At 51.6% G+C, this 24,548-nt stretch overlaps 8 protein-coding genes across 8 annotated transcripts; 4 read left to right on the forward strand and 4 right to left on the reverse strand.

Moving 5' to 3' along the window:
• The first annotated feature begins 1,802 nt into the window (after positions 1 to 1,802).
• On the forward strand, positions 1,803 to 8,361 carry PV10_04877 (uncharacterized protein). Its single transcript, XM_016369468.1, has 3 exons — positions 1,803 to 2,844; positions 2,892 to 3,015; positions 3,067 to 8,361. The coding sequence occupies exons 1-3, from the start codon at positions 2,439 to 2,441 to the stop codon at positions 7,796 to 7,798; spliced, it is 5,262 nt and encodes a 1,753-aa protein (XP_016225256.1). The 5' UTR covers positions 1,803 to 2,438; the 3' UTR covers positions 7,799 to 8,361.
• Positions 8,122 to 9,793, reverse strand: PV10_04878 (uncharacterized protein). Its single transcript, XM_016369469.1, has 2 exons — positions 9,417 to 9,793; positions 8,122 to 9,346 (listed from the first exon to the last, which is right to left on the reverse strand). Exons 1-2 carry the CDS (start codon positions 9,488 to 9,490, stop codon positions 9,142 to 9,144), a joined length of 279 nt encoding a protein of 92 aa, XP_016225257.1. The 5' UTR covers positions 9,491 to 9,793; the 3' UTR covers positions 8,122 to 9,141.
• Positions 9,794 to 10,005: 212 nt separating this feature from the next.
• PV10_04879 (uncharacterized protein) lies at positions 10,006 to 11,839 on the reverse strand. Its single transcript, XM_016369470.1, has 2 exons — positions 10,991 to 11,839; positions 10,006 to 10,938 (listed from the first exon to the last, which is right to left on the reverse strand). Exons 1-2 carry the CDS (start codon positions 11,608 to 11,610, stop codon positions 10,434 to 10,436), a joined length of 1,125 nt encoding a protein of 374 aa, XP_016225258.1. The 5' UTR covers positions 11,611 to 11,839; the 3' UTR covers positions 10,006 to 10,433.
• Positions 11,840 to 11,976: 137 nt separating this feature from the next.
• PV10_04880 (uncharacterized protein) lies at positions 11,977 to 13,611 on the forward strand. The gene has a single exon (XM_016369471.1). It carries the CDS (start codon positions 12,044 to 12,046, stop codon positions 13,505 to 13,507), a length of 1,464 nt encoding a protein of 487 aa, XP_016225259.1. The 5' UTR covers positions 11,977 to 12,043; the 3' UTR covers positions 13,508 to 13,611.
• On the reverse strand, positions 13,531 to 15,277 carry PV10_04881 (uncharacterized protein). The gene is made up of 3 exons (XM_016369472.1): positions 14,812 to 15,277; positions 14,401 to 14,729; positions 13,531 to 14,340 (listed from the first exon to the last, which is right to left on the reverse strand). The coding sequence occupies exons 1-3, from the start codon at positions 14,834 to 14,836 to the stop codon at positions 14,062 to 14,064; spliced, it is 633 nt and encodes a 210-aa protein (XP_016225260.1). The 5' UTR covers positions 14,837 to 15,277; the 3' UTR covers positions 13,531 to 14,061.
• A 547-nt stretch (positions 15,278 to 15,824) lies between these two features.
• PV10_04882 (uncharacterized protein) lies at positions 15,825 to 17,227 on the forward strand. Its single transcript, XM_016369473.1, has 2 exons — positions 15,825 to 16,277; positions 16,336 to 17,227. Exons 1-2 carry the CDS (start codon positions 16,230 to 16,232, stop codon positions 16,963 to 16,965), a joined length of 678 nt encoding a protein of 225 aa, XP_016225261.1. The 5' UTR covers positions 15,825 to 16,229; the 3' UTR covers positions 16,966 to 17,227.
• A 183-nt stretch (positions 17,228 to 17,410) lies between these two features.
• PV10_04883 (uncharacterized protein) lies at positions 17,411 to 20,323 on the forward strand. The gene is made up of 6 exons (XM_016369474.1): positions 17,411 to 18,131; positions 18,188 to 18,217; positions 19,277 to 19,441; positions 19,497 to 19,567; positions 19,619 to 19,889; positions 19,943 to 20,323. The coding sequence occupies exons 1-6, from the start codon at positions 17,913 to 17,915 to the stop codon at positions 19,943 to 19,945; spliced, it is 759 nt and encodes a 252-aa protein (XP_016225262.1). The 5' UTR covers positions 17,411 to 17,912; the 3' UTR covers positions 19,946 to 20,323.
• A 19-nt stretch (positions 20,324 to 20,342) lies between these two features.
• PV10_04884 (uncharacterized protein) lies at positions 20,343 to 24,185 on the reverse strand. Its single transcript, XM_016369475.1, has one exon. It carries the CDS (start codon positions 23,930 to 23,932, stop codon positions 20,579 to 20,581), a length of 3,354 nt encoding a protein of 1,117 aa, XP_016225263.1. The 5' UTR covers positions 23,933 to 24,185; the 3' UTR covers positions 20,343 to 20,578.
• Positions 24,186 to 24,548: the final 363 nt, after the last annotated feature.

Consider the following 24,548-nt stretch of genomic DNA (forward strand, 5'->3'; position numbering starts at 1 on the left):
TTCCCGGATGGCGGTGATTAATTAGGCTGGGGATTTTCGCCTCGAATCGTCGAAAAATCGCAATCCCATCGCATTGTGGTGGTTCTGAAGTCATCTCATTGGACCGTGATGGCAATCTCTAGTGTTAGCGTCGGCGCGTAATTCCCCAGTCAAGCGGCTGATGGGACGAAAGACTGCGGGCAACCTGGTTGGGGATGTGATGTATGCAGTATGGGGCCGGAGAGAACAGGCTGCATGACTTCTGCAACTATTTTTACTCCCCTCCTCGCCTTTGATCGCGTGGAAGCACGCCTGGCACGTTCGAACCAACGAACGTGGCTATCAAGTGTGACGGTATATAGCTGTCAACAGTCAGACCGTGATCGAAATTTGCACAACGTGGTGTGGTATTGTCGTCCCAAGTCTCGATGGATATTCCCTAGGTACCTAGGTCAGGAAGCGGTGGGTAGTGTGTTTAGGTGGGTAGGTACCTAGGTACCTAACGCATGGCCAGCCAGACGCAAGGACGGTGGCCCCCGGCCCTATGGGCCCGATCTTTTCTACGCAGCATGAGTGCCAATGGTGCCCCCTCGGCCCCTCGCAGTCGGGAGTGCCCCCCAGCCCCAGTCCGGCCCTAGCCCCAGACCAACATATCAATGCTGCATCACCTCCAGTTATCAATTCTACGAGGACCCTACGTGCGTCAATACCTGGACGATAAGTACTCTCGCTTGATGTTGTCGAACTCTATATTTGTACCTACAGCCAATGAACCCTTTGATTTGCATAACGGGAGAAGGTTCGCCCCGGACTTAAGTAAAGTCGATCTTGGGCGGGACTTGATGTTGAACCCTGTGGCATAAATAGAACAGCCTTCAAACTTCAGTCCTTGAACTTGGTCTACACTTAACTCCCTGAAGATGATTGATAGTATGCGTAAGTGGGTATGTTTTAGACTATCATTTCGACCATTACATAGCATAATTTTTCAATTTATATCATGTCCTAGGGAGATGCAGTGACAATGTTTGAACTGAACATTCTTGCCTGTAGATGCCAGAGATGGTATGTAGTCCCGCCGGAAGCCTAAGCGAAGCGATGATAGGCAAAATGGGCCCCTCGGGCTAAGGAACCAGGGATCAGGGCCTATGAAAGCCCGTATCTGCTCCATCTGCTCCCGTCCCTAGGTACTTACTGTGGTTAAACCCTACCTACCAACAACGTTCTTCAACACCTGCACCAGCGTCAATTGGGCATTCATATCCCTTCCTTTTTTTTAACTCCTGATGACCTTGTCATGCGTAGGCGCTGATGATTGTTCTAGAAATCAGAGACGTTGTCTCACCTGTCGAGAGACGAGAGGTCGGTGAACGGAGTCACCGTGCCATGAGTGCCATTAGGCTTGAGGTGCAACGGTTGGACCGCCATGAGAGCCTGAAATTTTGGCCAAGCCTATTCTGCCCCCCGGTCTGGCCCACCGCCTAAGCATCCCGCTTGTGATAGAGGTCAGTCAAAGCCTAGAATGGGCTTCTAATTGGTCGGGGTCTAATGTCCTGCTGTGTGACAGGGAAGCTTCCGAGCTCTTGTAAGCGCCCATGCCTGTACCTTCCAAGCTTTGTGCCTGCCTTCAACCTCCACTCGACTTCGACTTATCCTCGATTCATCCATCGTACGTCCAACCTCCACCATACAGATGTCTTCTACACACAATCCTCTTGCAGATGCCACAAGATGGTCGTCGCCATGATTCTGCCGACCTCTGAAATCAAATGCCTGCTCACCTACCTGGCCTTTTGCGGGGCTGCAATCAAGCGCCGCCCGCCAGTCGAGCCCTGCAAATGTGTTTCCATCCTCCCGTTGGCACAACCAGAGATGACGCCCATCTCAGCAATCCCTCTCCTCGGTGCTTTGCGCATCTTTGCCTCTCCCTGCGCCTCAATACAGTCTGAGTGGACCGATCTATTGCCTTGGGTCACCGTCAAAGACTTGTCAACTCAGGTTATACTTGTTTCACTGCTTTTGTTTCGTTGCTCTATATCGCTGGTGCAGGCGTTGCCCGCTGCATATTCTTCAGTCGTTGTCTGCATGACTTGTTGTCTCTTTGCTCCGATCGCCGATACAAACATCAATCTCTCCTGACCCGGCGTTTGCGAACCTCACTGAGCCTACCATACTCGCTGCAGGGAGACCTCTCCGCGGCTACTCAGGCGCTTCGCTGCTTTTCCCCTTTGCCATATCCCTCAGTCGCTACTGTTCATTCACTCTGACCTCACTAACCAGCGACTCCTACCTAAGTCCTGTATCCAACGACCTCGATCATATTTGGACATCGCGGGTAACATGATCGATACCCACGGCGAGTAATAGACACACACGCTGCAACTGCTGGCCCGGACGCTGTCCAAAGTCGTTGCTCGACCGATATACTCGTCGAGATCACTGCATAGCTTGTCCTCAATATGTCGGCCGCTGTCGGCATTTCCCGGCAGCGTTCTGTCTCAAGCAAGGCCAAAGGAATCAGCCTGCCTTCGAACCCACGCGCAAGACAACCTCTCGAAGACTCGACCTTTGAACCATTGGCCTGCACCGCTTCCTTGGTCTTGTATGCGCAGGGTTCTACCGTGGTCTGCCTTCAACATCATTCCCTGGCCGTTGAAAGACGATTTCAAAAGCACTCCAAGGACGTCATTTTGATCTCTGCCGACAATGTCAGCGAGACGGGGGCTGGTCGACTGGTCGTGACCTATGACATTGGGCAAACCGCCATCATCTGGGATTTGTTTACTGGAGAACAACTGTCGAGGTTTGTTTCGTATGAGTCTCTTCGCGTGGCGCATTGGATGAGAAATGGAAATATTGCATTTGGTATGTTGAACCAGTCTACTCCCAGCACCCGCACTGACACCATACAGGAAACGCAAAAGGCGAGGTTATCCTCTTTGAACCGTCATCGAGCGAGCATATATCCGCTCGAACCATTTTCGATCCCATAACTGCTATTGCGCCCTCCTACGACTGTAAAACATATGCTATCGGGTAAGCCATATTCATCAAAATAGAAACCCTTCGTTGCTGAGTATTGGACAGATACAACAATGGCTCTATATTGCTTGCAGCGTTGCAACCGTCCTTCACCATTCTTCATACGCTGACCACATCACGAGCACCCTCACCAATTGTTTCGCTGACATGGCACGCGTCTTCCTCAAAGCAAAAATCCGACATGCTTGCAACCCAAACAGCAGATGGTGACTTGAGAGTCTGGAGTGTGTCTAAACCTCCGACCGCGGAAGCCCCGCGAGTGATTCGTGTTTTGAAACGCTCCGACACCTACGCACTGGGTCGTAATTGGATCTCTTGGTCCAAGAATGGTCGCATCCTTCAATTTTCAGAGGGAAAGACCTGGGCCTGGGATGTCCGAACCAAGCACGTCACGTATGAGCCTGTCCCTACAATCGATGGCGTTCGAGGTGTGACTGCCCATGGGCCCACTGGCACACTTTTTACCTTGGGCCCTGACTACACTGTCCAACAATATGATGTCGAAAGGTCCCAGATGGTTCAAAATGTGCGTCATATGCCCCTCACGATCCCTCCAACGCCGCCAGAAGATTCGAGGCAACTGTGGACGACAACATCAGAGAGTGAAGAAGAAGTAGCATCTCCACTCGCGCGTGCGAGAAGAGACCTACGCACCAACGAGGCCATGAGAGGGGGTAATAATACTTTTCCCACTCCTGACTCGGCCACCACTCCACAGAGTTCTGCCATGAAAGCTGCCCATGACGTCGCATCACCCGCAGGTCGAACCGAATATACCACGACTTCATTCGACACTGGCATACAGTCGCATCAGACATACATTCCACAGGCACAGGTCCCACAACAATATCAACCACAGTCACCAATCGGAGGCCGAACGACACGCAAGGCTTCTCGTCTGAGGCAGGAGGTTGTGATGACACCTGAAGAACAACCGGAGCAGTTTGTGGACCTATTCCCCCACACCCGAGCACGACTGCACCATGTTACCTACAAACCGCCGCGTGCTCAAGACGATGTGCACATGACTCCCGATGATTTGCGCTTGCAGATGCTGAACGTTGTTTTCGGTTGGGATGGCGACATCGATGAACTGATCTTGCATGAATATCAAAACCACCCTCCAGACAGTCAAAACGCAGTACTGCTTTCAAGATGGCTCACACAGGACTCCGACCGACTCGCTGAAGTCCTTGGCTCAATGGGCAATAATTCACAATTCGACTGGATGTTGCTAGCCCTCGGTACAATCAGCAATCATGTGAATTCCAATAAGATCGTCCAGGTTTTCGTCGAGAAGCTGCTAACCAAGGGGGAAATCCATGCTGCCGCCACACTGATGCTTGCTCTGGGGGATACAAGTGATGCAATCGAGGTCTATGTGTCAAGAAGTCAGTATATGGAAGCCGTACTCCTCACCTGTCTTCTGTCTCCCGATGATTGGCAGCGACAATCTTTCCTCGTACGGAAATGGGGCGAGTACGTGGTCGAAAACTCTCAGCAGTCACTTGCGATTCGGTGCTTTTCTTGCACTGGTGTCGAGCCCTCGGATCCATGGACATCACCCCAGGCTCAAAAGGCAACAGGCACCATATTGGAGGTTGTCTCTCCTCCCGTCATGCCTCAGGAGCCTGTTCACAAGGTGCAACCCCTGGAACCCACTGAACTACCTGCCATTTATATCAAGACTCTGGAGAGACGCCGCACACTGGACGCTCCCACCCCTGTAGCAATGCCGCCGCCGCATGCACATGCCATGCCAGTTCCACCGACCCCTTTCAGAAACGCTGCCGCTAAGGGGACGCGCATCACACCTCAGACCTCTGCTCTGAAACTCATTACTTCGTTCGGAACACAATCCAATGTACAGTTCAAATTTCCCGGTCTCAAGCCTCAAGATCGTACCCCGACCGTCGCGGCGGCTGTCACACCTATCGCCGAATCTGCAGTGGGTGGCTCTGCCCTGTCGCCCGGTGGTTTGGGATCTTATCGTCTCAACAATATTCGTAGCATCAATAGTGCACTTTCAGCAAAACCGACCAACCCCAGTGCTTTCCTGCCAAATAGGCTGCCAGCTATCGGAGAAACGCCACTTGATGTCGAAAGTCCACAATTTCCGGACTCCGTGCCGCTCAGATCTGCCTCGGTTCCCGTTGAGATGCTGACATCGAGCAAAAAGACTGATAGTTCGCTGGCACAAGAGACATTGGCGAGAGGCAGACAAGGGCTCACGGTCCTAACATCGGCACGTTATGAGCCATTACAGACTCCTGTAAAGGAAACGCCTCAAACAGCAGTCGGGCCATCGACCATACTGAGATTCCCCGCCACGAAAGACAATATTCAAGATGATGGTCTGGAGCACTCCCATTCAAAGTCAACAGCCAGAAGTAAGAGACCTGGCGGTCTGTCCATCCAAACTGCATCGGTCGGAGTCAATCAGTCCGAGGAATATCTTCCTTCTACGAGCTACGGCGATCCCATCAGCAGGCCGGGGACGACCGGATCGTTGCTCGACACAACAGCCAGCATGACAAGCCCGCCGACGACCGGGAGAAGCTTTCAAAGCGCCAAAAGTCCCATGCTCACAGCCCGAGGTCGGGACCAATACATTAGCAGTCTGGATCAAGCACACCTCTTTTCGAACCACCCGCGAGCTCGTGGATTCAGCAACACGAGCAGGCAGTCCAAAGACGATACTTCCGAGCGAAAGAAGCGTGTGACCCACAGCGTTGACCCACCGGACGAACCGCGTCGCACCATTCCTGCTGGGAAGCGATCACCTTCCTCGCCGGTACCAATGTCGCCAGAGGATCTCCATTTGTACGGTACCAGTGTAGAAAGCATCGATTATACATACACCAGCTCCAATCTCTCAGGGGTTGACCGGTCAGATACCCCAGCCGCCATGTCTAGTTCAGGTCGACGAGGCTCGCATTCAGCAGCCAAGTCATCGAAGCAGAGTCGTCAGAGGTCCAAGTCTGGCACGCTAGGCACAAGAACCAAAGCTGGAAGTCGCAATGGCAGCAGACAGCAGAGCCCTGAAGGTGGGAACGGCCTCTACTCGCCGAGGGGAAGGAGTTCGACGCACAAAGAGAAGAGCGGACATCGATCGCCCTCCTCTCCACGCCCAATGATTCCGTCCGAAGAGGATCGGCAGAGCCGCTTCGACAAGGGTTCAGCCCTACGCCTCGTATCCCAAGACCGTCACCTTTTCCCGCGAAGTTCTAGCCGCCACACTCATCGAAGCACAAGTGCTGTGAGAGATTCTTCTCCTGATCGACGGCGGCGCCGCGCTCGTTCTCGAAGCCGACAGGCCGAAGAGTCTGCCGTTATATCCCAGCCAACCAGGAGCGAGAAATCCAAGGGACGCCGGCGGCCTAGTGACGCAGCCTATAGCGCTCACCCTGACGATCCTGAGGAGAAGTTTCCAGAGAACTTCGACGAATTTCGCCCTGCCAGCCAGCCTCAGGGGAGCAGCAGAATGCGAAAAGAGGCTGCAGCGGAAAGGCTAGAAGCCCGTCGCAGATCCTTGACTCGACGACCTTCTGTTCCAAGCATCCCGCATCCTGGGGACGTGACATCGCATGTAAAATCACATTCAACCAGTAACATCCCGCCGATGGTACCAGCATCTAGCGATGACGATCCGGTGCCCAGCAGGCAAGCGGTTCCATCGTTGATCACTAATATGGCGAACTTTGGGGTTCTGGGGAGCCCAACCCCGACCTCTGGAGGATACCATCTTGCAGATGAAACTCCTATTGCGAAGCCTCAAGGCACAGAGTTTCTGACCAGTGAAGTCTACCGGCCCCCAACTCGAGGTGACGAAACGGAAACCACAAATAGCAGCATTTCTCGACCGGGTTCGGCACGGGCTCCTCCATCCATGGACTTCCTCTCGTCAATCCCGAAACACCCAGCCTACGACACACGTATCGCTGGAAGTCGCTCGAACAGTAAAGGCCCCGAGGGGCGAGCATCATCAAGGACACGAACAACATCTCGCGATCGCGCGACACGCAAGTCACCAAACCCAGGGGAGCACTCACGTGAACTGTCGCACATCAGTGTCGGCACCGCCAGTCTCAACGAAACCATGTCCTCCCCTGAAATTGTCTATGCCAGTTCACCTCCTCAGCATCATCCGCCCATCCTCCCCGAGTTGCAACATTTGGCCATGCCGCCCGTCCCTCCTCCTCCACCACCACCACCGCCGCCGCCTCCGCCACCTCCGCCACACTCTGCAAAACCGTTAGCCTTCTCTCCTCCAGCCCCTTTGTCGACCCTTCGCCATTATGACAACAACCCGGATGCCGAGAACGTGCCGCTCCCCATGTCGGCGATACCTGCTCAAGCCACGTTCGCGGACCCTCTGCCGAGTGCAGCGTTGGCATCAGCACCGTTGCTCGGCGCTCATCGCCGGGCCCGAAGTGGCAACGAGGCCAGTCTCGGCGCCAACAACGCAGCCAGCGGCGCAAACTCCAGCAACGCTACGTCGCAGCTATTTTCCAAACTGCGCAATTTCGGCCGCGCCCGCAGTCCAAGCCGTGGACGAAGGTATGATGACAATCAAGCCATGAGTCCGAGAATCGGTGATGGCCATCCTCAGCCCTACGAGAGTCTTACGGCGGGAACACCGGGCGTTGGACGCAGCAGCGCCAGGAGGGGAGATGACAACGCAGCGATGAGCCCCAGAGTACCTGATGGCAATGTCGGCCCTTATGAGAGCCTGGCCTCAGCGATGAACATGGGTCGAGGCGTCGAGATCAATTGAGTGGCTAATCGTTGAATACAAGATGCTGGGCATTCGACAATATGAGTTCACTTGGGGTGCTACGATTTGTGCTGCGGCGACCTGTTCAACAAACAAGGCCCGAGTCTGGATCGGAACCTACTTTCGAGCCTGGAAAGTGGGAAACAGAAATGTCACTAACAGACAGGATGTAAGGAAAGGAGAGGAGGGAGAAAGGAAGGACAATTGGGTGTGAAAAGAGGTAAAAGGATCAATCTAGATTTGAATACATCAACCTAGGCTCGCAAGAGTCCGACGCGCAGCCCGGTCTCATGCTGTCAAAGCTCCGACACTGAGCTTTCCTACTTTTGATTCTTTACGGTCCTTTGAATGATGCCGACGGCAGTGATGATGGCAGATTTGTAATTATGAAGGTACGAGATGTGAAAATGGTGAGCTCTGCTGGTCGGTCCTTCTTCTCGGAATGTGGGTGATTGTGGTCGTGAGTGATTACGAGGAGAACGCAGAGGGTGACGTGGAGAATATTTGAGTAATTGATGTTGTGATGAGCAGAGTAGAGAATACCCGTATGGGTATGTCGATAGGTAAACAATGTTTGGCAAGATTAGTACTTGAAACTAAGGAATGCCATAGTTTGGAGGGCAGAGGACTGCCATGGGCCTTGCTTGGCTCGTTCTGATACCGTCCTTAGTTGGCCTTGCACAATGTGCCTAGAAGACCGCCTTCCACGCCCGACATTGGCCTGCATGTTGTGGCTCATATTGGCGGATGATGTGGTACAGCGGAATCCGGCATCTTCTCGGAAGTGGTTGTGTCAGCAAATAATGAGACAAGAGCGAGATGCCCTGAGAGCAAGTGGCTTCCGGTCAAATCGCGCTTCGTCGGGGTTATCCTCGGCCTACCGACTTGGCCAAGCTATCTGGAACAGGGCCGCTTCCGAGTTCACAGCCCCCGTGATGCTGGGCGGCTAGATGAGGTTCATATGGAGTGGCATCTCAACCAATAACAAACTTTGGAGTATTGGAGGCCGAGGGAAGAAGTCACGGTCTGTTTCGTGATCGCTATCTTCATTGAGAGTCGAATTCGTCGTCTTTGTACCTCCCAAGATCAGGCTTGAGGGGGTGCTGCGACACAGAGACTTTACAGAGCGTATCGGCGCGGGCGCGACGGACTAGCTGTTGTCAGAAGTCCATGGCAGTACTCAGTCCGTTTGGTTCGTGAGGGTCATCGGAAGGGTCAATATTGTACTTCAATCTGACATGACCGACCTCGTAGAAGTTGTGGATGTGAGATTATATCGGCAGATTGGTTCGGGTCCACAGCGACATGGCAGAGTGATAGTTTTTACAACTGCGTGGATAACATCATACACCACCGCCACTCCTTCCAACGGTGACGCTCAAGTCTTTACTCGCCAGACGCTGGCGTTCAGTTTGAATCCAATTCTTTCGACCTTCCTCTTCCATGATCTTGTTCTCTTGCCTCGATTTTGCTTCCAGTCGCTTTAGCCAGATGTAGCTAATGGTGGGGATGAAGAAAAAGCTGGCTAACAGCCACTTATTGCCACGTCTGTAGGGCGGGGTTGTTAGATATTGAGGTTACATCAACTGACACGAGTTTCTTTTGGGGGGGAACGTACGTGAAATATGGAGCGGGCCGGTAACCTGGTATCGAGCTTTGTGGGACAGGATTGGGAGGAGGGCGTTCTGGCATTTTTCCGGAGGTGCGGAGAGATGGTGTTTAGGATGGCTTGCTGAACTAGAAGCTCTATCCAGGTGCAGGCTTTCGATCGATTGTATTGCAGTGTAGTTGGAAGGCTGCTTTAGTTCACCGAGTGAGGGTAGGCCGACCAGTGAGAAGGTGATTTTTGGTGGAATTTGTGGCAATGAACAAGAAAGTAGCAGGACATGAATGAGCTAAGCTATGATTCGGGGTCTCAAAGGAGCTCCCAAAAACCAGCTCTGGGCGAGAGATGTGGTGATGGAGGGCAAGACGAGAGCAAGGAAAAGGTCGTTGTGGCCGTTGCAGGAATGTTAAGATATGCACACTCGTATGTCGGAAGGTGCTACCGTCCAAAGTGGAGAAGCTGGCACCTGCCGAGCTCCACTCGCCTCAAAGTTCTTCTTTTGCGGGGAAGGCACGACTCTACTGTGGCTGTTACGCTTGATCGTATCATATAACAATCTTGTCCGTCCGCCATACAACGATCTGACATTGCAAATGATACTCTTGATCAAGTCACACTTCTAGACTGCCTTGCCATTGGGTAGTAGAGACCATCCCTTCAACATGTCATCTACGCCTCTTTTGACCCAATTGGAATTCAAGTTACAGTACGTTGTCATCCTGAAAGAGGGTATGTAGGAGTCGACCAACCTCCCAATAGAGGTAAGACATCGCTATCTAAACCTCGTTAGAGGCAACGCCATCATCATGACCATGTGTCAGAGCATCATAGCATCTGTTCTCATCAATCATCGTCGCAAGACACATGCACGGCTTTACGGTCGTGCCCATATGTCCCTGGACAAATCCTCAAACTCCCCCGAGAACTGTCTTTCTCGACAGGCATGTGTGTTGCTCGAGAGGATTGTGATTTCGGACACGGGGATCCCGCGTGTTGGGCTAAGGTGTATTCACGCTGATTCATAGTGTGTCAAGAACGTCCTCCGCTGCTGCCTTCTCCGCCATTGTCATCGTCGTCGTCATTCGCCTCCTGTTGCAATCCCGAGTCTCCGTTCTCGTTGTCCTCGTTCGGATCTGGGGGAACTTGGCCGTCCAACTTGGCTAATCGCTCTTCTTCCTTCTTTGCTCTGAGACGTTCGGTCTCTTGACGCATCTTCTCCAGGTTCCATGCGCCTTGGTCGTCATCATCATCGTCATCGTCACTACTCTCGTCCTCGGAATCCTTCCAATCGCCACTTTCAAACATGGCTCGTCCTGTAGCTTCCTTGGCTTTGATGGCTTGCGCCTCGGCTGCTTTCTTGTCCAGACGTTCTTTCTTCCACTTGGCAAAGGATTCCGGGGTCACAGGAGTCAATGTTCCGCTGAGCTTATGGCGTTCAGATTCTAAAAAGTCTTCGAGTGTCAGTGTGTTCAAAGGTGACTTGTCCATCAAGGCCTTTTCCGCACGCCTCTGCTCTTTGGTTTTGAGGACAAACCTAAATAGAATGTTAGTCACATTCGGAAAACAAGATGGGGCAAGTTTCATACCCAGGAGGCAGCGAATGACGGTACATGCACTTGTCTCCTCCATTCGGGCAAGTCCAGAACCATCCGTATTTCCCATCTTCGACTGCAGCGATGAAGTGTTTGCAGACTTTGTCGGTGGTCGTGCGAGGATTGCCATGTTTACTGAGCACCACCTTGCGCAATTTCTCTTCGTCCCACTCGTCCATGTTGTCCTTTTCTTTTTCCTCACGTTCTGCTTCTCGAGTGTCTTGATACAAGTCTCTCTTGGCCGTCTTCTTGACAATGTCGAGATCATGACTGAATTTGCACTTGCGGCCCTTGTCGCAATGTCCCTGTTTGAAGAATTGACACAGAACCGTCTTGGGGTCTACACCAAAGGGCACTTTCTGAGTTTGAACTGGCTTGAATAATTCGGCAGCCTCCAACTTCGCCTGCTCGGCGGCAGCCTTCTCTTTCTCTCGTTGGGCCTTTTCGGCTTCTTTGCGTTTTTCTTCGGGGCTTTTGTTGGATTTGGCTTGAGCCTGGAGTTGTGCAATTTGTCTTTTCGCACTACCACCCTTTTTATTCTTCATGCCAAATGTCTTGTCATCGACGGTGGCCTTTTTCTTCGGTGGCTCATTGCCCTTCGCCTTGGGTGGCATGGTGAATTAATTTAGCGCTGAGATGGGGTTTGTGCTGTCGGGGTGTTGAGAATGTGGGTGAGGCGTTTGAGAGCGGTGAAATCTTTATCCAACGAGACGGTCGTTAGGGTCAGCAGTGAGTGGGATCCAAGGAGGGGAACCCGTAGGTCTAGCGGCAAATTGAATGAAGAATCAAAGAGTTGTCTGCGGTTGAGATTATCAAGTTTGGTGGAGGTGACAAGTCCGGCGACAAGATATTCCGGGTGCTCCTGCCGTTTTCTGCCTGAGGAACGGGTTAGTGGGTGCAAACTCACACTAAGTACAAACTGAAAGAATGTGGGGAAGTCACGACGTCAGCTGCATCTGCATCACGCGCTTTCTTTGATAGCTTTCTCGACGAAACTTCAACCTCGTCCTGCTATGCACAACGCATTTTGAATGCGCATGTCCCATCATGCCTCTTCAAGACCCTCCTTCCTCTTCGATACCCCCTTCATTAGGTCCCGGTGCCCGGCCCACGACAGAAAACCAACAGAAGAGGTCCATAGATGCACTTCTAAAGGACACACCCAACATAAGATCGACATATAATGTCCGTCTCCAAGAGTCAGGGGTGTTTCTCTCCTACGACCTCAAGGGCTCCACTCGCTCCTACAGTCTCTCTTTCGACAGACTCCCTTTGACCGGATTCAAAAGGTGGATAGTCTACGGAGGCCCAAAACGAGGATATGTCTCAGGCGTCAAAGCCATTGACGCACTGGTTGGCATGGAGGTGTTCACAGGGAAGGACCTGACGGAAACCGAAGTGGAAGGCATCGTTTATCATACCGCCAAGAGGTCGGTATACAATTTCTATGGCGTGGCTACTGGTGTATCGACTGCCTGCGCCATCGGTTACAGGACCTCCGCAAACATGAAATTTCCCTTTCGCTCCCCTAAACCACTGAATGCGTATAACGCTTTTCCCACTCGCTCCATACCCTTGCTTACTGGGTCGTTAGCTCAAAGCATGTGGCAAGTTGCTCGCTACAGTACCTGGAGCATGGTCTGCGTTTTCATCATTCGGCCGATCTTTAACGCGGTGGCTAACTATCAAATGGTTAATGGTATTTATGAGGACGATCGAACGAAACATCTGAAGCCTCTACTTAAAGCAGGCCTCAACAGCGCCACTCCACATCTCCGGAAATCAGCTAGTGGTGCACCGCCAGGTGGGAAACAGGAGTCCGACCATGCCCAAAGCGAAGATCAAAACTCTTACGAGTACGGCCAGGCTTCGTATCAAGGTTTCTCAGCAGATCAGGAATCTACTCCAGAGTCTTTCGACAGGAACTCGACATTCGAGAGCAACCAGGACTCGGGCCGTCAAAATAATAGAAGTGGCGATCAGTATGGTACTCGGTGGGGCGGTTCGGGGACTGGTACAAGCCCTTCATATGAACGTCCCCCGGCCCCTCGAGTCTCAAGCCCGCCCAGCGGTGGGGATATTTTCTTCGACGATGACGCCTCGCCCACAGCCGGAAACGACCCTGACATGTCCACCCCGTCACGGTATGGTACATCGTACGGACCAGGTGCTTGGGATCGTATAAGGAGAGGAGGCAGGTCACAGCCGAGTACAGGATCATCGGAGACACCATCACAGTCACAAGGCTGGAACTCCTCGAGGTCCTCAAGAGAAGATCGGTACGGCGAACCCATGCCAAGTTCTAGCGAAGGGGGGTCTTTCTCCAAATCCGACGCCGACAAATCGTATGCACGATCACAGGCACAAAAGGAATTTGACGACATGTTGGAACGAGAAAGAAGAAGTAGCGGAAGTGTAGAATATGACCGCGGAATGCGAGCCTTGGAAGCCGGACAAGAATCTGCGGGACTTCAAGGCACCAGTGCATGGGAACAGAGAAGAAGGAGGTGACAACGCTGAGAATGTGACAAAATGTAACAATCCTACATGGAAGTTGTATGTACAATACTTGAGGCTACCTCTGTCAAGTGAATGGATCATCCCTACATCCCTACAACCCTGACTTGTTTCATTGTGTCTGTTATTGTATACGAACTCTAGCAAAACAGTTGATAGAATTGTTTCCATATCTGTTACTTCTGTTGCGCCCAATGATTCATCCAGATGTCCACAATCCTATCCTCAAAAACTAGTATACTCGAAAAGGGACTGCAGAGACAAGGGCTTGTCGATGTCAGTACTCTTGATTGCCTGTTCCAATGTACTGAGTGATTGATTGATTGTATTGAGGGGGTATCCTTGAAAGACACATGGATGCCAAACACTTGAGCGCGTATGTGGAGGTTTAAGCATTGTCTGTGCAAGGGGGTCATTAGCCCTCTTGCCTTGTTGCGATATGATATCGCGTTCAGTGAGAAGAGGCTAAGATGAGTCAATTGTCACGTCGTGCATATGTGTCTCCCTCTTCTCCCAACCCCTACCCCTTGGGCATCTGCTGCGACTCTCTAGGCTTTGGCCTTGCCTTTGCTGGCATCGGCTGCCTCTTTATCATCGTCTTCGAGATCCGGAAGCTCCTCGTCATCATCAGAGCCCTCATCGTCGTCTGCACCAGCGCCAGCGCCCGCAGCGCCTAGACCCTCCAAACCTGGCATTCCAGCGCCGTCTCCTCCTCCAAGTTTTGAGAAGTCAATTCCACCAAATCCACCATCTTCACCCAGACCGCCTCCAAATTGGTTCATGTAGTCATCTTCGGGGGCCTCATTTTGTTCGTCTTCGTCAACCCACTATCGAATCACAGGTTAGATTGTTCCTATGGAAGACAGCAAAATTTGAGCGGGGCATACCTTGTCAAAGTCGGTTCTCAAAAAGTGAACCTTTGCGGTGTCCTTGAGTAGGCGGGGCCAATACTCCTCCTTGAGTTCCTTCTTGCGCAGGACGAGCTGGATGTTGGCAGGAGTGTGGTGTGTCTTGGAATTCTCAACATCGATTTCCTCGTAGAATTTGATGTCCAGGTGATATGTGGATTTCTTGCTGTCTGAAGTTCCGGTAAAGGTCAGGCCAGTTGGTGTGAGGTCCAACTTCAAGGACTTGGCGGGAACATCAGGAACCGAGATGGTCAGGTAGACGTAGTTCTTTTCAGCATCGGTGGCAGAAGAGCGCTGGGCCCAAAGGACTGTGGGGTAGCATGTTAGTGAAAGAGCTCAACGGCAGACCATCAGATCAGGCAGAGCCCAAAGTGCGATCGACATGCATACCTTCGGGGGTGACTTGTGTAGACATCTCGATATGTTAAGCGGAGGCTATGCGCCGTAGAGGATTACAGCTTGAGAAACGATGTTTGGCGAAGAGTTGAGAGGAGATAAAGTTGCCACAAGGCAGCGGCAGTAGGTGGAATTTTGGAGGTTTGGATGAGGTGCGAGGGACAAGACTTTGTAGGAAGTGCCTGCGTTACAGAACGAAGCGGGCGGACTTAAGGGAAGGTCAGATGGTGGTTTGTCGATAATACTTTCGGCGTGACAATGGCAATTGAACAGATGTTGTGTTTGCGGAGGGGATTGTGGATTGTGCGTTGAAGTGCAACTCTGAGGAATTTTAGCAACGTAACGATGGTCCTGACGAGGCTGTTCGAATGGCGACGAATGACATCGAAACTGCGCACTTGTTCCACAGCTAAAAGTTTTGTATGGAGAATTGGGAGGATGCGCAATGGCAGAGTGGGTTGGTGGGCGGGCGGGTGGTACGGAGCATAGGGCAGAATTGACGGGGTTTCGGGGTGTCTTGGTGTCCTGATACCCAGCTTGAGAACAAACACCCCAGCTTAAGAGAGGCGCAAGCTTGAGGATGGCCTGAGGTGTTGACTGGCCTGGGGGTCGAAGGCCCCTCGGGCCCAGACTTAGCTAAATTCCATGACTAAGGGTCACTAGCACCTCTAGCCAGGCGGTAACAATCACCAATCGCACCTACCACATCAGGCGTCTTGACTACCATACTTAGGTTAGGTTGGTAAGTACCACGTACCTCCACAAGGAACCTCACGATGAGATCCAGACGCAGAGCATCAAGTTAGCGAGGATCAGGCACGCTTACATTAATTCTTCGTAATTTGGAACATTATTTCAACATGCAACTCGGAAGCTGGAATATCAAAGCGTGTATAGCATGTGCCCATTCGTGCGATCACAGCCACCAAGCATGGTACATGAACCTTGGACACTTAGTCACCATTCGCATAAACAGGGATTCCCCCTCATTAAACCTATAGGCTACAAGCTCCCTATCAACCCACAAATTCACTGATCAGTCGGCCAGGCACAATTCATCCCACCGCCCAGCCAAGCGAATAGCCATCAGCACTACTAGCCCTACAACACTCTAATTCTATTGTCATCTGTGCCATACTCCAAACGACAACGACTCCATTACCGCCTACAACACCATCCCTTATCTACTTTGATACGTTTCGGTAGCGCACTTGCCTAGGACATTTGAACGACGATTCGGCGACCGCGTCATCAGCCTACCTTGGTCCCCCGCCATGGTCCAGTAGTCTTGGTTCATCAGAGCGGCCGCTGTTCCTACCTGCAGCCTGCGCTGGCGTCGACCAAGACCCCCTTCCATACCACCACACCTTGTCTTCGCCTAGCTGTCTGATTGGCAACTGCCTATTCTCGCGATGCAGTCATTCAAAGCCGTCTTCTTCAAAGCAGATCCCAAAGAACAGGTAACACCATTCCAGAACACGACTGTTGTTTGGCGCCGACTGACATATTCTGTTTCAGAAACGAAAATGCGATGCCATCATACGCAAAAACGTGCGCGGGCTAGACCGGGACATTCAGAACCTCAAAGTCACTGAGCAGAAGACACGATCCCTCATCATCAACTCCTCCAAACGTGCACAAAAGAACCCCTCTCAGGCGAAACAAGCTGCGGATGAGACACGAATATATGCCCGGGAATTACTGCGGGTCAGGAAGCAAGCTGGGAGGCTACACACTTCAAAGGCACAACTTCAGAGTGTACAGATGCAAGTCAACGAGGCCTTTTCAGTGCGCAAGATCGAAGGCAGTCTGAAGGCTAGCACTGGCATCATGAAAGACGTCAACACACTGGTTAGATTACCGGAGTTGACCGGCACAATGCAAGAACTAAGCCAAGAGCTAATGAAAGCCGGCATTATCGAAGAAATGGTCGGCGATGTCCTTCCAGACGATCAGCTACTAGAAGGCGAGGATGAAGAGGCAGAAACTGAAGTGGACAAAGTGCTCAGCGAAGTGCTGAAGGGGAAACTGGGCGCACCGGAGCAAAAGATCCCCGATTTGCCTGTGGAGGAAGAAGAGGAAGAGGCAGAAGACAGAGAAGCCGAGTTGGCGCAGATGAGAGGCCGATTAGAGGCATTGAAGAGTTGAGTGTGTCTGGGTCTTCTAAACCCTATTTCTGGCATGAGGTGGTAGTGAAGTCAGCCGTGTCGACATGAATTGAACGAGATACGATGGATGACGTTGAACTGATTGCAATTCTTGAGTTGACACCATGGGAATTGACGTGAATACCTTGGATCAATGCAATTGGCATAGATAACCACGGAGAATGTGTATAGTACTCAGGTCCCTCATGCGCATATTGATCACGACAGGTGCGCCGCAGGCAAGTCTCCACCCACACCCCGCCAGAACCCTGGTCACGTGCTATCGATGACCTCGTTCAACGGTTTTCTGCAAAAGACACCCGTGACTCACATGAATCTATGAACAAATACAGTCATCCATCTCCAGCAAAGCAGCATCCAACATGATGGAGATCTGGCGCTAGTAAGATGTTAGGATTACCCTCGCACTGCTTTGGCCAGCCCAACCCTTTCTGTCAATCGGGCTCCAGCGTTGTTGCCTGCCACGGCTCCAAAACACTACCACGTGACTCAAAACACAACCCAGCCGCATTATTGTTCCTGCCCACCTGCGTCCGGGCCTCAGCCTGCGCCTGCCTTCCCTACTATCACCTTATTACTTAATAATACGTGATCTGCTCCTATCTTCACCTCACCTGCCCCGTTTGCGTCTTTGTTTCACTTCCATCAACCACAACCATCATCACCTGTTTCGCTCCCATTCAACCTTGTCTGCAAACAGTCTCATCATCAACATCTACTTCTTTGTCCTCAACCAGCCAGTTTTCTTCAGTTCGAATCTCTCTTTCAACCACTTCGCCTTGCCCTTCCAACCACGGTTGAAGACCTCGCGCCTTACGACGTCTTTCTTTCAAACTGCAAGCAACCCCACCCCGCAGCTCCCATTACTTTCGTCTTCGCGCTCTTCATCTTTGATTCCACCGATCCTCCTACCCTCCGATCTTCAAGATGTCTGGCAGACTCGATCAATCCCTTCAATCAATCATTGATACCAGTAACAAAGCGAAGCGCGAGGCCCGTCGTCGCAAGGGCGTCAAGCCAAAGACGACAGCTGCTGTCCCCGTTGGAGGCGTCAAGAAGACCACAAGACCTGTCAAGTCAGCCATCAAACCAACTGCTGGTCAGACTCAACCTTCTCGAAATTCCAAAATCGTCGTCAGTGGCTTGGTATGCTCCCATCTTTTCACCTCATCTCTTTGATCCACGAACTGACTCTCTCACAGCCACACGATGTCAACGAAAGCCAGATCAAGGTATGTTGATGAAAAGGCTTTCCACCTTGGAACCCTGTCGCCTGCCGTCGTCACCCGCTATGTTTACGCTCTTTCAACCGCCGCTCAATTCAGAGTCGAGGCCACTGGGGGGCAAGCGAGGAAGATGATGTTGCGAGATGGAAAGACTATGTCCAAGAAGGAGAATCGATATCCAATGATGTTACAAACCATGCTGGAAATGCTGGTTACATCAACGGCCGGCATCTGAATGCTCATTTTAGCAACCGCTTGATCAATTCGCGGCTTGCTGCACGAGATTACAGATCGCCGACGATCTTGCGTTACTCATCCTTTTGGCTAGCCACCGCATAAGGCTCTGAAGCAGATCTGCCGAGAGGATGATATGGCATGCTGAGAATGCTGCCACTTCCCTCAACATATACTCGATTGTGGCGTCAGTGGGTGAATTTAGCAGTACACACATCGCACAGCATCGCGCACTGGTCATTCCCATCTTGGATACAACTTTCCGCCCATTTCGAACCTGGACCTGGAATCCAACACATGTGATGCTAACAGCCTGACGGCGGCCTCTCCGCCCTAAAACGAAGCAGTCACAACTCAAGCATGGATCTCAACGCTCCGGCCCTTCCCTCGCCTTCAACATGACTATATTTTGTTGAGCAGGGGGGGTGTTCAGCATTCCAAGACTAGAGCAACAGATGCTATGTCTGTCCATCATACCATTTCGCTCAGACCTCTTCCGGGACAGAAGAGTACGTGGAGTTTGATCGATTGTCAGCGCGACATCTGCGCATGCTATTGGATTCCGAGAACCGCTCAATGCATTACCACCAGCCAACATTAGACACTTTGTCTCGCGACTCGACATACCTCCCAGACCATCCCGCCATGCTACTGCTGCTGTAATTTGTGTACACGATCCCACTGGCGCCCTTTCGAATGAACTGGTATCCGGAATCTTCTCTGTCGAGCGATATGTTTCTTGCCCCAGTCGTTGGAGGCGTGCGTGGAGTCGATCAGCGCTGCTATTACTACCTTTGTTCAACCGATTACTGATCACTATGCCACCAACAGGAATACTTCAACAAATCTGTAGGCTTTGTCAAGAGAGTCTCATTGCAATACAACCAGAGTGGACAGAGCCGTGGTATTGCAGATATTCTCTTTGGCAAAGCAGATTCCGCTGCCAAAGCCGCCAAGGAACTCAACGGAATGCTTGTTGACAAGAAGCCCATGAAGGCAAGCACCATCTCGGAATTCCTGTCTTTACGACATCCATCCTGACCTCGAATAGATTGAAGTGGTGGTTGACGCCAGCAGTGTTCCGCAACCGGCTGCCCCGAAGCCACTTGCCGAACGTGTTGCGTACGCAAAACCTAAAGGCTCCAATAAGTCGGAACCACTGACCAGAACCAGTGCCAACCCCAAGGCTCAGCCAAAATCTGCCGTCAATGTGAAGAAAGCAACCGCCAAGGACGGTGCCAAAGGTAAAGGCGCTGGCAAGGATGCTAAGCCGAAACGCGGTCGTAACGCGCGACCCAAGAAGACCGCAGAAGAGTTGGACGCCGAGATGACAGACTACTGGGGAGGCAACAACCCTTCTGCTACCGGAGCTGCCCCGGCAGCGCCGGCCAACGGGGCCAACCCTGCTCCCGCCGGTGGAGACGAAGCCATGGACGAGATCTCGGTGAGCGACGTCGACTTGATATGCTGAGTGCATTGTACTGACACCCGTATCAGTAAATGAGGACGACAACTCGATGCAAAGGCTGCGCCTGGCTTAGATTGAAGACCTACCCGACCACTCCACTTTCTCTCGCTTTTGACTCGACATGGGAAGCATGCTGTATCATGTAATTTTCACTTTAGAGAACGATGCGTTGCCATGCACTCACTATCATCCCTGGGCGACAAATCTTGGAGGGCAGTTGGCTCCGACGTGGTGCACGGGAGTTAGGACAGGAGGGAGTGGGATGTTCATATCTGAGCGCGGAACAACATCCTTTTCGCACGCAGGCCGAGGCGTGATAGACGATTAGTTTCAAGGCCCTGTAATTGCAATCAATTCCCCCAAGACTCGTACTTTCTACTGATTGAAGTGGAAGCCGTGTTGTAAAGTGCAATTCCTTTTTATTCTTTTCTTGGATTTTGATCTATTTCAGCACCACTCCACAGTGTACATGTCGCTGTACTGCAATGATAGAAATGCTATCCGTAACGGTTTATCTACCTTGGTAAGTTGTCATGCAGGGTTCTCGACTTGATGTCTCCAATGGTTGTTTGGTCTCATAGTATGAACTTTTTCATCTCTTCAGTCTCACTCTCTGATTGAGGGACGGGTCATTTTCTGAATTCCTCTGTATTGTTTCCCTCCAATTAAATCATTTCGAAATCATCATCTTCCATGGACCTGGGATTGTTTGAGACGTTTCCCGTCATTGGATTTGGAGCAATGTGACTGTCTCTGTCTCCGTCCCGGCCATTGTCATAGATATGGATATTCACATCGACGGATTCAATGGTCTGCGGAACTGCTGTCGTGACACCATAATTGTCATCAACTTCCTCAAATCCTTCGTCATGGTCATCGTCGAGTCCTCCAGCAATGGTTTCCTGATCGTCGCTGTCGTTGCCACTGACGTTTTCATTGTCGTCATCATCATCATCGTCGTCGTCGTCATATTCGAATTCATGTTCTGTGTCAAGACCATCATCTGAGACATTCGGAGACATTGCACGTTCATGTCCATATCCATGTCTTGGTTCATGATGGCCATCACTCAGACTGACATCATCAAGCAAGAGCCTCACAAACGCCGTATCCGAGAAATCAGACACACTTGCACTTTCATTTCCACTCTCACTTCCCAAACTCACAACCGTATCGGCAATTGTTTTGGCCGTGCCATCCGTCGCATTCTTACTCGCACGACCAACGGTACTCAACGCCTGCGAACTCTCAATCTCTTCAAAACAATCCGATCCTCCCGCTTCGTCCGATTCCGAAGGCGCATCGAAGCCTCGTCGAATACGTCCTGGACGGAAACTCTCTGCTTGTGCAGTAGCCTCGTCGATGATCGGAAGAGGTAAATCATCGTACACACCACCTGTACCGTCGTCGTTACCGCCAGCCCAAAGGGGGAGATATCTCCATTCGTTGTCTTCCAGCCAAAGCAGGTTGTCGAACAGATTGGTGGGGAGCATCCCCGTGGCGCCTGTGCCGTGGAATAGATGGGTGGGATGGAGGATTTTGGAGCACAGATTGTGGATGTAGCGGTTTACTTGGAGGAGCAGGATTTCTGTCGTCATGTACTTGTCGGTGTTAGTGGAGGTGGGAACAGCGGGAAAGGCGATGGGCTGGGCCGGCTTGGAAGTTCGTTGAGATTTGGGAGGTCCTGAGTGTTCGAACGATGCGGCGGTTGGATTCAGAAAGGAACCAGAGACAGGGCCAGTACCAGTGCCAGTACCAGTACCAGTACCAGGACTGGTGGAGTTGATGTTGTTGTTCACATGCTCCTGTTGGACAGTGGTGTCGGTGTTTGTTGGAAATGTAGATGATTGGCCTGATGGCTGGGGTGAATTCTGATGAGCCGGTGCATGTCCAATATTCTTATTCCACCAGTGGTCAATGGTGGTGCGTGAGGACTCGTTCGAAGAAAGACCCTGGGGACGTGTGGACACTCCGGTCTGGTGATGTGCTGGTTGGAGACGCTGTCGCAACGGTAGAGCTTGTCTCACAGATGTACTGGTACTTGTGCCGATGCTTTCTTCCGACACTGACACTGGTGGAATAGGTTCCGCATCTGCACGATCCCATGTTTTGCGACGCTTTTGCGGTGATGTTGGATCCTGAGCCTCTCGAATGTCAATGTCGGTAGTATGCTTGAGAGAAGATGATTCAAAGACATCGAGCACTGCGATGAGATTCTGGAGATCGACGGGATGGACAGAGATCCTCGCGTCCACTTGACGATGGGATAGTAGCATCGAGTTGACAGCCTCAATAGCATTATTCAGCTCAGTGCGCCGAATACACTTGATGCCGTTCAGAGGGTCGCGGGGATATTCATCGATCAAAGCCTGGGTGTACGCAGTAAGTCCAGGTTGGCCAGGAGTTCCTATAGATGCGATGTTGCTGGATCCAGCATTGAACATGGTGCGACTCAGTGCCATCCATAGCGTCTTGGTAAAGACCCTCATCGATTGATTGAGCGTGTTGTAGACGATCTCAAACGGGCACCCCACGCACGAGCGGAAGGAAGAAACATCGCATAGATGCATTTCTAGTTGATCCATAGCAAGCTGTGCTTGACAAACGACGTAGTAGATTCTTCCTCGAACATATTCTTGAATGATGGCCTTGGCATTGTTGATGGTATTCTGTTCTTTCTCTGTTCTGGCCACGACATCGTGTAGCTTCGCGTACTCAGGGCAGTCGGTAAGCCAGGCCATGGAAATGCAAAGTTGATGGACTACTTCTCGCATGCGCTGGACCAACGAAGAAGCAGCATGATCAATACGGTTGGTTTCGTCGTCATCGATCGATTCCGGTTTTCGTTGGTGGACATTTCTCAAGTCGTCTGACGCCTTAGGTGGGTTGAACTCCTTGTATGCGACTAGTAGAGCTCTTTCACCGACAAGGATTGAGAAGGCAGCTTGGACCAGGATGGCTGACTGGATGCCCATTCCAATTCTGTAGGCGACTTCAGGGTTGCATTGAATGAAATTCTCGTTCTTCTCGCGATATATCCATGAAGTAATCCAGCCCGAGATACGCTCATGTTTGGCACAGCCGAAATACTTTGCGAGAGCAAAAAAGGTCCAGACCTTGGGAGCAGAGTCTAGGTTTGGGTTGCGACCTTCAATAGCATTGAGTAAACGCTCAATGGCTGACCAGTGCCGAAGTTGAGAGTATTCTTGAGGAGGCTGTGACCTGGCTGGAGGTTCGCAAAGAGAGCCCTGGCGGAGGCTTGATGTCGTGGCAGCTTTGTGAGCAGTTTTCTTTTCGTGATAGCTCGCATCATCATCCTGGATTTTCAGCTTGGGTATAGAGTCAAAGTCATCGTAACCCAGGACTAGTTTAGGATCAAGCTGGTATTTTGATCTCGCCAAATGCCAATTGAGAACGCCGCTAGTGGAAGTCAAATCAGTCAACAAGATGATAGCCTCTTCATCTTGGGTGTCAGGCCTCAGATCAATGTAGTATTTGAACTTTGAACCTCGCTGGGCCTCTGGAATGTCCAGCAAGCCCTGCTTTCGAAGTCGGCGCTCAGTGCGAGCAGACACAGGACCGAGAAGTTTGTAGAACTTGGAGTCTTCGCCCATGAGCTTCAAATTGGCACTGTGAAGGAGGAAGACACGATCAAAGTGGTGCTTGATATGGAAGTACTCGCTGTCTTTCTGCTCAGGACCTTGGGGAGGGTATCCCATGTAGACTGCCGTGTCGGCATCTGGATCCTCCAAGGGAGCAAAATGGTTGCTCAGGGATAAGACGATGTCATTTTCGATATCTTGGGATTGAGCTGCGAAAATGTTCTGGGTTTGGCTAGGGCTGAAGTCGGCAAGTCTCTTGGAGGCTTCTTCAAGTGAGGCTTTGATGGCATCTTGAACATCTGGGTCATCTGGGAGGTCCGTAGATTGTTGGATCTGATTCCAGGCCGGATCAAAGGTAGAGCGGCTGGGTAGCGGATTGGTGGATGTCGCAGGTTGATTTGGGACATTGGAAGCCATGCTGAGGGATTGTCTAAAGATGCAGTGGGAGACTGCGACAGAGAAGCATGGGTGCTAGAGGAAGATGAATTCGTCGCAAGTCGCAACAGTGTCAAGAAGGTTGAGGGCCGTGTGACACAAGGCGAGGATCAGGCTGAACCAGGGTTGGGCTATTTGTGTGAAGAAGTGATTTGGTGCGTCGACGTCAACCACGTTGATGCAAGTGTGACCAGCATGCAACGGGGCGAATGAATAGCAACCCCATGAAAATGAGATTGTGAGGCTGATGGAGATGAGGCGAAAAGAAGAACAAGCCGCTGTCTGCCTTTTGTAAGGACAACCATGATTGTGAACGGTCCAGATGTCTGCCTGGCCTGAACCTGCTCAAGGCCCGTCATGTGTGGTCATGCAGGATACCCGTTTGATGAGGTGTGACAGGCACGACAGGGTCCAAATCAGCAGAACCAGCCCCGCGAACGGTTGAAATGTCATGGTCGTCGCTTAATGGCTCGCAAGACTTGTGCATTGTCAGGTGGAGAGGAACCGCAATCAACCCTGGGAGAAGCGGGCAGACCCTGGAGGTCTGCCGCGTTCAGGCCAATGAACAGAGGAACGCGACGCAGTGCCCTTGATCCTC

Source organism: Exophiala mesophila, assembly GCF_000836275.1.
Source record: "Exophiala mesophila strain CBS 40295 unplaced genomic scaffold supercont1.3, whole genome shotgun sequence".
NCBI lineage: Eukaryota > Fungi > Ascomycota > Eurotiomycetes > Chaetothyriales > Herpotrichiellaceae > Exophiala > Exophiala mesophila.